This window comes from Acinonyx jubatus, chromosome C2 (assembly GCF_027475565.1).
Source record: "Acinonyx jubatus isolate Ajub_Pintada_27869175 chromosome C2, VMU_Ajub_asm_v1.0, whole genome shotgun sequence".
NCBI lineage: Eukaryota > Metazoa > Chordata > Mammalia > Carnivora > Felidae > Acinonyx > Acinonyx jubatus.
Window position 1 is genome coordinate 58,890,446 of NC_069384.1, and position 12,308 is coordinate 58,902,753.

General features: G+C 38.3%; 1 protein-coding gene across 8 annotated transcripts in view; it reads right to left on the reverse strand.

Moving 5' to 3' along the window:
- Window positions 1-2,750: 2,750 nt before the first annotated feature.
- Window positions 2,751-12,308, reverse strand: part of SPICE1 (spindle and centriole associated protein 1) — a 52,225-nt gene continuing 42,667 nt past the window's right edge. For 6 of the 8 annotated variants that reach the window (XM_053220870.1, XM_015075302.3, XM_015075303.3 and 3 more), the window contains exons 14-18: window positions 10,723-11,213; window positions 7,879-8,062; window positions 5,010-5,112; window positions 3,933-4,020; window positions 2,751-2,967 (exon numbers count right to left, since the gene is read on the reverse strand). In XM_053220870.1, the coding sequence (XP_053076845.1) occupies window positions 2,914-2,967; window positions 3,933-4,020; window positions 5,010-5,112; window positions 7,879-8,062; window positions 10,723-11,213 (920 nt within the window). In that variant the 3' untranslated portion in view covers window positions 2,751-2,913. Of the gene's footprint in view, window positions 2,968-3,932; window positions 4,021-5,009; window positions 5,113-5,306; window positions 5,377-7,878; window positions 8,063-10,722; window positions 11,214-12,308 lie in introns of those variants that run through there. The other 2 variants (XR_001430704.3, XR_003420691.2) reach the window with 2 other exon arrangements.

The following is a 12,308-nucleotide window of genomic DNA, read 5'->3' on the forward strand; positions in this document are numbered from 1 at the left end:
ATTCTGCTAACTTAAAGAATTCCACTATATACTATAAGAATGATTATATCACTCACCGTGGATTTGATTATCAATCTAGTTTCTCTCCCAAGCTGTGATACGGAAAATGGAAAATTTTACTAAAGTTTAGCAAGTGCTTAGCAGCTTTCTGGGGCATTCTAGAGAAGTCATGTGTTGACCAAAAACATGAATCTATATATAAGCAATACAAGTACTCTGAGTTTGAACTGTGAAAGTAAATACAAATCGTCAAATATAGCAGAGTACACGCTTTGTGATGCCATAGATCCAATGGTTCCCAAATTTGAGCATGGATCAGGATGACAGGAGGGGCTTATTAAAACAGAAACAGAGTTTCCTATCCATAGGTCTGGGGTAGGGCTCAGGAATTTTCATCTCTAACAAGTACCCCTGGTGATCCTACTGATGGTGCTGGTCAGGGTTCATACAGGTGCAGCTGGCTCTGAAAGCTAATAAAGAGGGCACAAGGTAGTGTTAATTAAAACCAAACATGCACCACTTTATGATTTAGGGATGATAAATCTTTACAATGTTTCCCAGGCTTGGCTATACACTGGAATCATCTGAGGAGGTTTCTCAAAATGCTGATGCTTGTGTCCTGCCCCCAGAGTATAAGTCAACTGGTCTGGAGTGAGAGTTGGGCAATGGGAATTTTAGAAGGTTCCTCAGTGATGAATGGTGGCCAAAGTTGAGAAGCACTGCTTTAGAAAGCCTAATAAAGCTCTTTTCTCTGTATCTGTTATTATTGGAGTATTTTCAATCTACTTTTGTATTTTATCAACAAAAACAAATATTAGCAGGACAGATACTTCAATGTGAGTTCCACAAACCTGTGGAGGTTTGTGAGCACTGGTTCTCTACTCTGGCTGCACATTAAATCATCTTAAGCAGTTTTTTAAAATGTCATGCCAAGGACTCACTCCCCAGGTAGTCAGTTTGGTCTTTTTTCAGTGCTCCCCAAGTTGAAAATCATGGCTTTTGAAGCTTAAAGAGTTATAAAGGAAAAAAGTAAAGAGCCAACCAGTTGAAGAATATTAATAAAAATGTATGTCAGGGGCACATGGATGGCTCAGTCAGTTAAGTGTCCGACTTTGGCTCAGGTCATGATCTCATGGTTTGTGGGTTCGAACCCCGCGTTGGGCTCTGTGCTGACAGCTTGGAGCCTGGAGCCTGCTTCGGATTGTGTCTCCCTCTCTCTCTGCCCCTCCCTGCTGACACTCTCTCTCTCTCAAAAATAAATAAACACAAAAAAAAAAAAAGCAAAGAAAAAGAAAAATGTATGTCAAAAGAAAGCCTTCACATGGAATCTTGCCATTTGCAATGACATGGATGGAACTAGAGAGTATGATGCTAAGCAAAATAAGTCAGTCTGAGAAAGACAAATACCTTATGATCTCACTCATATGTGGAATTTAAGAAACAACAAACGAGCAAAGGCAAAAAAGAAAGAGAAAGAGGCAAACCAAGAAACAGACTGCTTACTAGTGAGAACAAACTGATGGTTACCAGCACGGAGGTGGGTGTGGGGATCGGTTAAATAAGGGATGGGGATTAAGGAGTGCACTCGCTGTGATGAGCACAGGGCGCTGTATGGAAGTGTTCAATCACTATATTGTACACCTGAAACTAATATTATGCTGCATATTAACTAAGTGGAATTTAAGTAAAAACTTTTAAAAATTAAAAAAAAAAAAGAATTCATTGACAAACCAAGCAGATAACTTGACATTTAATAACAGAAGGAATGGTACTAAAATGGTTTTATATTCCAGGCAGGGATAGTACTTATTAAGTACCAGGTTTCAAAAAGTACAATACAGATGGAAGAATCTGCAATAATGCAAATGAGGTCAGATGACTTCATGAAAATACATTCAGTGATACTAGAAAAAATTTTTATTTTTGTCACCATAATGATTGAAGCCCATATGCCACTTCCTAGAACAGTGGTTTATAACTGCAAGACAAGGGACAGCGTTGTCTGAAAAAGTTCCCCAAGTAGTTCCAATGTGTTTCCCCAACCCCACTCCCACCATTCCAAGCTGAGGATTCTCATCATACAGCAAAAGGACAGAAATAACTTAAAAAGTAATTTTAAAATAAAAACCAGTGTCTGAGAGCCAAACAGGTGCCTTGAAGAAAACTACTTTGAACGTGTAGTAGATTCAGGGCTGGGAAAGTTGACTGCAACTTTTTGTACTCATTTCTGTTTCAACATAAGCTCTGTGATCACTATCTATTTGATGTGCACTATCATTATTGATGACATTTTCACATTAGAAGACTATATAAGAATTTTATAATACATACAACCACTCTTACCTGTGTAAGTAAATATAAGCAAATGTTCCCACACCTATTTTTTAAAGCTGTACATTCCACTTGATGGGAAAGTGATGAACAACAGTGACTTCCCTCCCAAAAAGAGATCAAAGGGAGTGTTAAATTTTTCCGAAAGCCAGACATTAACTACCGCAGCCCATTTTATTGTAAGCTATATGCAAAGCAACTTAGTTCTTCAGAAAAAAATAAAAGAAATACATCATTTAAGATATACTAAGACAAAAAGAAAAAAAACTATTGAATAAAGATGATAAAGGTAAAACTGTGTTAGAAAAACCTTAGTTATGAAATTATCAGAATATAAAACTTCAATTTTCCTATAGTCAAAATTTTATTCAAAGGAGGTTGTACGTTGGTTAGTTGTTGGAAATTTATTTGCAAAGGTCCAAACTGAAATAACTGCTTTATTCTTTGTTCTATAAGTACTAAGTCACAAGATCTTTGAAGGTTTTATCTAAAGGGACATGAAAACTTGCAAGCAGGGGCAGGGATATGGGAGTGGAAGTTCAAGAACATGCTACCAAGAACAAACTGTACAACTAACTTCATTTACGACACGTGGGTAGAAAGAGCAAACCAGCCTTCTTCGTTTTGCTTCTCAATCTGTTGAACAAAGATGCAAAAAGGACTTAGAAAGTAATCAGAAACATAAGCCCATTCCAGGTTTACAATTATTTAGATCAAGTACACAGAATCATGTTATCCTATGCCATCAAATGATACTGAAAATTAAATTGCTACTGGTAATTTTAATTCTCCAATAGAGAAATTCCCAAATAACTGATTCCCTGGTCAACATATCCCCTTATTGATTGAGGGAACCTAATTTTTAAATAAAGGATAAATCCAGTGTTTTATACAACTTGTATGTGCAACTTCTTAAAATAACAAAGGTATTTGATCTTAGTAAACTAAATCTGTTACTAAATTCCAGAAACTAAGGGCAAATTAAATAAAATAATTTATAACTTTTTTAGGATATAGGAAACAATAAAGGATAAATCTTCTAGTGCTAGGCAACTGGGATATGAGCCTATCGATTAATTTGGGCTATAAATACTCAGTGTTTACTGAAGCATTCACTATTTGGTCTAATCTAGAACAAAGCAGAACACATGAGGAATATGTACAACATTGATTCACCGTAACCTCTCTAACTAGTGGCACACTCTGATACAGCACACTGGGGTAAAGGGACAAGGAAAGTGGCCCAGGGCTCTGTCTATCCCAAGTCCCACACAGCCACAGCAAGCACTGAGGGAACCAGTATCTTGGTATACCTACTACTTCAAGGCATGCCTGTATGTCCTGCCATGTAGGAATGCTCTGCCTGAAACCAGTAATTTCCAGTCTATGTTGAAATCCTATTGAATTTCACCTTGTTCCTTAGCTACCCCAGAAAACAAAAGAAACTGTATGGCTTTTTCGGTTTTTTTTAGCAAAGGTGAATTAGGAATTCTTCTGAGAATTTCATGTCACATTAATAATGGAAATCACTAAATCGGCCACCTTCCACCCTCACTCTCCTGACCCTTACACACATTTCACAATTACATTTTATCACATACCTTTGCTCTTGGATTAACAGGAGTGAATCGCCCACTTCCTGAGGTGGCATTTAATGGAGAACAAGAATTACTAGTAGCCCCTGAAGACCTATTTATGAGAAATGAGAAATAAAAGAGGGTGGGAGAGTGATCTATCATTACTAACCTTGAATTATAGAAGAATGACAAATCTCAGGATTGGCAAGAGTTTGAAAAAGATTGGCTGAGTTATATCCAAATTATTTACAACATTTTTACCAACCTAAGTCTTTTTTTTTTTTAATAATAGACTTTCTTTTTTAGAGTAGTTTTAGGTTTACAGAAAGATTAAGTGTAAAGTACAGAGTTCCAATATACCCTTCACCTCCCTTGCCCAGTTTCCCCTACACGTTGCATCATTTGCATCATTTATTACAATTGATACTATTGATACATTATTATTAATTAAATCCATAGCTTAAATTAGGGTTCATGCTTTTGTTATACATTCTATGGGTTTGGACAAATGTATAATGAGGGCATCCATTGTGATAGTATCATGTTGTAACATTTTTAATATTAAAGGGGAAAAATGCATGTGCATGTGTGGGGGTGAGGGGGAAAAGGCCAGGGGGTGGAAGAGTAACGAGCCTTGGATCAGCAGCACAGCATCATGGTAAGCACAGAGAGTGCTGACAGAAGAGCCAGGTCCATCCTCAGTGCCACCATTTACCAACCACGTGACCCATCTAGAAAAACCACCCAATCAGCTGGCTCTCTGAGCTTCAGCTTCATTTACTGTAAAAGAGAAAAATACTACTGTTCAGTTACTCACCCTGTCATATGTGATCTCCTAATTTCGTAACCTACCAAGAGCTCCATATATGTGCTACTATCCTATTTTTGTTCTTAGTAACAACCCACACTGCTCTACTTAAAGCTCGTCCTCACTCCTTTTCCCCCCCAGAAATTCTCTTCTCTCATTACTTTATTTTCTCTACAAGAGTGAGTCTGCCTGAACCTAAGTCAGATACTATGCACTTTCTTTCTTCCCCCAAAGAGAATACACTTAATCACTTTCTTGATTTTTTTCAGTAACTATTCACATTGTAACCCTACCTTCTTGAATTTATCCCACTGGTAGGAGAGATAGTACTGCATTTTGAGCTTTCTGGGGCTTCTGCTCCTGGAATGGATACTTCAATCGTCCTCTTTCCTCCTTCTAAAATATAAAAATAAATATTAGTTTCATTAACTTTCATTAAAATAAAAGCAAAAATTTAACTTGATTTCTATCTTACTATAAAATTTCACATTATAAATTTGGGGGTTCTTTCTATATTTTCATTATGACCCACAGACACACTGGAAGAATTTTTTTTCAAAATGAACTGTGAGACAAGAAACTTTAGTTACTAGTATCAATTCAGTAGCATGCCAGGTCATACAATGCCAGAATCTTCAGACAAGTGGTATCATGTCAGATCTGGAAGTGAAAAACAGAAATTAAGAGCTAGCCCTAAAAAACTTGTGATTTTTGTCAAAACAGCTTATCTCAAGTTTTCAAAAAGAAAAAGAAAAAGGAAAATTTCTGAAGTCATTCAGTGAAACTTCAAATCTTCTAAATCTATTACATTATTCGATTCCTGAAGAAAACTTAGGTAGGGGGAAGGTAGCTGAGGAGATCACATGGCCAATGGCAAATAGTTGTGTTCATTTTCAGTATTTCACAAGAAGGTTATCAATTAACAAATATTTACTATCTACTAATGAAAGACTTAATGTTTACCCCCAGTTTCAGAGACTCCTATGAATCACTACTTAACACCAGTGATTTCTGGGCTTTAATGGGTAATGAAGCCATATTTAATTGTATAACATATTCCTCCATTACTCTAGAAAACAAAAGAGGTTTTGCATGGCATATGATTTATTTTTATCTTTATCATCATAGTGTACAAAGGCTCTCATGAAAGCACGAATTTTACTTTAAAAAAGAATATCTTGGAGATATAGCCACTGGAATGAAAAGAACACAGTTGCAAATTTACCAATTTGCTTTAGATAATCAGTTAACCTCTTTTGCCTCACTTTACTCAGGTAGCAAATAGCTATAATATCAGCTCTATCTATTCACAGGATGTGTTGAGGACTAAATAACAGTAATGAAAGTACTTTAAACCTTAAGGAACTATTGACACACAGATGTCTAATGTAATTACAAAATTATTCTTAAGAGTGATTTGCTTTATTCTTCTTCACTGCACTTAGCACTAACATTATCTATTTATTTGCTTCTTTGTTTCCTGCCTGCTCCCCAACTTGAATGCTAAAGTAGTCAAGCTGGACAGGGATTTGTCCTGTTTGGAGCAGTCTCCCCAGGGCCCAGAACAGGCTGGCAGGTAATAGATGTTCAGACTTACTGAGTGATTTAATGTACTCATTCTAATCAGAAGTCATCTCTAGGCTTCGTGACTATGAAGAACAGCAGACAAAGCTGTCATGTGAAGAAGCCTAGACTAAACAAAGAAAGATCCCCAAGGAAACGGATTATCCGTCATTTTCCAGTAATTTTCAAGAGTCTGCTCTCTAGGTCTGAAGTTTCAAAACAGAAATGATTTGTAACTGAAAGGAAAATTCTTTTTGGCAAAGAGGAGGTGGGTGGGAGGATGGGTCAAACAGGTGAAGGGGATTAAGAGTACACTAACCAGCAGGCACCTGGCTAAGCATTTGACTCTTGGTCTCAGCTCAGGTCATGATCTCAAGGTTTGTCAGTTTGAGCCACGCGTTGGGTTCCGTGCTGACAGCTTGGAGCCTGCTTGGGATCCTCTCTCTCCTTCTTGCTCCACCCACCCGTCTAGTGCTCTCTCTCTCTCTGTCTCTCTCATCTCAAAAATTAATAAATATCTTAAAAAAAGAGTACACTAGTTGTGGTAAGCACTGAGTAAGGTATACAAGCTGAATCATTATATTGTACACCTGAAACTGATGTAACACTATGATGATTACACTGGAATAAAAATTTTCTAAAAGTCTTATTGGCAGATACCTTAAAGGTAGCCTTCCTTCCTCAACCACCACAGGACATATGAATCCCTCTAAAACACCGATGCTTGAGCACCTTAGGGAAAATACCACTTACTGATATAAAGATTTTCCTTCTTTTATCCTGAGCCAAAATTAGTTTCTCTATAGCTTTCACACAGCTCGACCCTCTTGAGGGTCTTAGTAATTCAATTTTTGCCTAAAGAACAACTTGAGAGCCACTTCATCAGTACCCTTTTGAACGTAAATATTATGACAACTAATTTTTTAGTTGCTGTTCTATTATTTAGAACCCCCTCTGGTTTTTCACATTCCTAAAAGTAATAACAGAATGGAAAGTTTAATTTACAAATAAAAATGTTTTAATTAGTTTTAACAAAATAACTTGTAATTTGTTGCTGATGAAACTCTAAATCATTTTGATGCTTAGGTTTTTGGGTTTTTTTATTTATTTATTTATTTTAGAGAGAGGAAGGGCACAAGCAGGGCGGGGAGGAGCAGAGAGAAAGAGAGACAAAAAATCTCAAGCAGGCTCCACCCTCAGTGTGGAGCCTGACATGGGGCTCAATCCCATGACCCTGGGATCATGACCTGAGCTGAACTTGAGTCGGACACTTAATTGACTGAGATACCCAGGCACCCCAACCCTTATGTTCTACACTTAGCCACAGCAAATATCCTAAGTGAATCATACACTTTAATGAATCCCATTTACACATAGGGCAACTTAGGAACTCAGACACCAAAGATTACCTACAGGCACCATGGAATAGCTTTCTACCCAGAGACTTAGGTCTTTTTCTTTCGACATGACTCAGGTCTATTTCTTTCTATGTAAAATTGAAGGCACTGAAATATATGCTCTGAGATTTCTTTCAGCTCAAAATCAAGAAAGTGAAAACTCTCATGTGTCTAGCTTTTAAATCATGAATTTGTGACCAACCAGTCCATGCTCTGAGAGGTGATGGAATAGGTGATACTGGTGGGGAAGAAAGATTCAAACCAATAAGTTTCTGTTGCTCTATTAACTGCAAGAGTTTTCCACGAGCCTCCATACTCTGCCGATTCAATTCTGCAATCCGTTCCTCCATGCTACTTGGTGTGAAAGGCTGTGTTGTTGGATAAGTCTTAAAAAAAAAAAAGGCACAAATTCCATATCAGAAATAATCCAAACAATTTTGACTGTTTGTAAACATAAACTCTTCCACTAAAAGCCAGCTAGTTAGTATTCACCACCCTTGCTATATGTAAACTTGAATAGTAGGCAAAGAATAAAATCTACAAGTCATTTAATTGAAAAATTAGGGCTGGGGCACCTGGGTGGCTCAGTCGGTTAAGTGTCCGACTTCAGCTCCGGTCATGATTTCATGGTTCGTGAGTTCGAGCCCAGAGTCGGGCTCTTTGCTGACAGCTCAGAGCCTGGAGCCTGCTTCAGATTATGCGCCTTCCTCTCTCTCTCTGCCCCTCCCCTGCTCATGCTCTGACTCTCTCTCTGTCTCTAAAGTAAACAGACATTAAAAAAAAAAAAAAGGAAAAAAAAAAAGAAAAATTAGGGCTAAAGGAAAGGGATACGAATCCTTCTGTTACTGGTACCACACAGACCTTCTACTCCCTCTCTCCATGGGGAGTACTGTAAGGCAAAGCTTTCCTGTATCTCTTCACGTTTGCTGAGGGGCACAAAAGATCACATGAGCAAAGACAATACTGCTAGTGACCTGGCTTCTAAATAATTATAATGACAGATGTGCAGTTTGAATCGCAACATACAAAAGAGGATCTGCTGTACTTGAGAGATGATTCTGCCACCCCAATCTTCATACGTGTACCATGAGTTATTTGGCAAAGATTTCTAGGAATCTTATTGCTCTCCTTGACCACAGGTCAGCCTCCCCAGGCCACGTTTGGCCTCAGAGATCTAATTTGAAAAAGGTGATGACTGTGAAGGAATATGGGAGGTAGAGTGAAAAAAACCACATATACATATACATATACATACACATGTGGAATATAACTACGTTTAGTATGAAACTTCCTAAGAGGAATATATGTGTCATTCTTATTTCATTTAGTTAAATATGTCCCTTTGGGAAAAAAACAATTCCTAATAGAAATCACTAATTTGTAGCTTATGCCCATTAGTAAAAAAAAAAAAAAAGAGAGAGAGATAAGCAAAACAATTTAAATTAAAGATCATTTTGTAATTCTGATTATGACAAAGAAGGTGGTGAAAACAAAAATATTCGACTGTGTCCACTAGCCCGATCTACATACTAATTAGAAAATAAGGCAAATTCAATTTTTAACTCTGTTGCCTTTTTAAAACCAAGACTTAGTTAACCTGTTTTGAACAACTGTCAAAAACTCTGTAAACATAGAAAACACCTTCAGTGACTCAAAAATTAAGGCAATTTGTACTTACACACATCTACACTGATGTCCTGCTCACTCCTAATTTTTTTCTCCTCTTCTGCTAGTCCCTTCTGACCGAGTAATAACTCAGTGACTCCGTACTCACATTGCCCTTATCTCCCAGGAGCCAGCGCTGACAGAAGTGGCCCTTGTTCCCCCGCCCCTTTCTGAACTTCCTCATAGAAGCCCTGAATCTAACATTGGTAAAGCTCTTTATAGAAGCAATCCCCTCCGGAGCCCCCCTAATCCATAAAGTTTCCCAGATCCTTCCCACTGCCAAAACACTATCCCATCCCCTATCAGAACCCTCACAGGAGCCAATTTGGCTCATGAAGGGATAAAAGGAAGTCTCCCCCATCACTGGGACCAGCATGAGAACATGTCTGTATAAACACTTACCAGTTGGAACTTCGAATTCCTTTTCTCCCCACAAACAAGAAAATGAAGATTTTAAGTTACCAGCTTAGCCTACAGTTTATTTAACTTACAAAACTCCTGGACTATAATAAGCAGACTTTTGTTATTCAAAGTATAATCCTCAGTCTACTATCTGGGAACTAACTAGAAATGCACAGGTGCTATCTCAAAACTATTTAATCAGAAACTGCATTTTAGAAAAATCTCCAGATGACTCATACATACATTAAAGTCTCACTTTAATAATCCTTTAAAACATCATTTCTTTAAGAAAATGTATTCTGCATCCTAAAAAATTAACTCCTCATGAGTTGAGGGCCAGCTACACATAATTCTCTTGTATAAGCCCCTTTAAGAGTAAAAAATGCTTTTGGGGTACCTAGGTGGCTCAGTTGGTTAAGCATTCGACTTCAGCTCAGGTAATGATCTCACAGTTCATGGGATGGAGCCCCGTGTTGGACTCTGGGCTGACAGCGCAGAGCCTGGAGCCTGCTTCGGATTATGCGCCTTCCTCTCTCTCTCTGCCCCTCCCCTGCTCATGCTCTATCTCTCTCTCTCTCTCTCAAAAATATACAAACATTAAAAAAAAAATTAAGAGCAGAAATGCTTTCAGTTAAAATGTAGCTGTGTGGCAGACTTTCAATTCATACTAATTCTACATTTTATATTTACAACTTCATTCCCAGTTTAATTTTGGCTTTCTTTCATATTTTACCTTGTCCTATTTTCCTCATTCATTTTCCTTGTGTTCTATTTTATATTATCCTCTTTTACTGTATGTGTTAAACAAACTGATAAATAACTTTTCCTTACTCTGTGATGAGGACATGACTAAGCATAAACCTTCGAGTAGCAGCCTCAAAGATATCCAGGATCACTTCAGGAAAGGAGGCCCTTAAGATGTTCCAGCAATATAGTTAAACTCCTAAATGTTCCTAGTCGATCCTTAACTGGTACTCACTGCAGCCACGTCGCTTGCATGACTGGTCTCTTGTTTGTTTAATTCCCGAAGTCCATCCCCTTGCTCTCCTCCTGGCCCAATAATATTATTCAGATGTGCTTTGATAGCTGAGTTCTGCAGTGTCAACTCTGCGAACCGGGCCATGATGTCCTTTCTTTGTATTAATGCCTCATTTGCTCTAAGCTGTTGCCCCTCTCCCAGTACCGGGGGCTCTTCTGAGAACTCGGGGTTTCTGGCCTGCTGAGTGTGTGAATGGGAACTATAGAAGGGCTGTGAGAGGTTAACAAAAGGAGCCTGGACTTTGTTCTCCAGATCTTCCCCCATGTGAGAGACCCTCCACCTCTGAGTGAAGAGGTGACTTTCTTCATTTGGATTCTGATTGTCTGTGCCAGTAGATAAAGTCTTCCTTTCCCAATTTTGTTCCTTCTCAATTATTTCCACAGTTGGAGGAATTTGTGGAGCAGGGCGAGTTTGAACAGTCCTCCTCAATACTGTAGATAAAATATCAGAATAAACATGCATCATTTAACCACAGATTCGCACTATAATCTTTTCATTACTCATCATGGTAGTTAGAGATGTATTTCAGTAGACCGGTTTGGCTTCTGAATGCCTGAATTATTTCAGCAGGGAATATTTCAGCAATGCCACCTCTAAACAATCAAATCACAGACAATTTCATATTCCTTAAGGCTTCGTCAGTATCCTTGTAAAAAAAAAACCTGCCAAGTTCACATTTTAATACATGCATTAATTCATACCAGGGAATCCTGGGGGTAGGGAGAGTATAAATACCTAATGTAAACTGAGGATGGTCAGGAAAGGCATCTCTGAAGAAGTAAAATTTTTAAATGGTTATGTATGTGGCAGAAAGCAGAGCGAAAACATTACAGGCAGAGAGAACAACATATGTGAAGGTCCCAAAATAGGAAAGAGCAAAGAAATGAGGCCAGTTTAGCATAGCACAGCAATAAGGGAGAACTGGAAAAATGAGCCTGGAGAGGTATACAGAAACTTAAGCCATGTTAGGAATTTTATAATTTTTTTAACATTTATTTATTTTTGAGAGACAGAGAAACAGAGCATAGGCAGAGGAGGGGCAGAGAGAGACAGGTGGACACAGAATCTGAAGCAGGCTCCAGGTTCTGAGCTGTCAGCACAGAGCCCGATGCAGCGCTCAAACCCATGACCGTGAGATCATGAACTAAGCCGAAGTCAGACACTTAACCAACTGAGCCACCCAGGCGCCCCTGGAATTTTATAATTCAATCCAAGAGCAATGAAACCTGGAGAAGGTTTGGCAACGACTCAATTTATATTTCATAAATGCTGTGGTTATTTGGAAGGCCCAGGAATGGAAGTAGGGAGACCAGTAAGCCATGGTAGTCTAGAAGAAAGATGACAGTAGCTCTGATGAAGGTATGTTGATTACAAAGATGGAGAAGTGAATAAATTTGAGAAACATTTTAGCAACATAACTAAGAGTGATGAACTGGAAGTGGGGAGTAAAGGAAACACCGATCAAGATGGCACGCACAGCTGAGTGGGTAGTGATACAATTTAGAGAGGGAGAAGATAAGAACAGA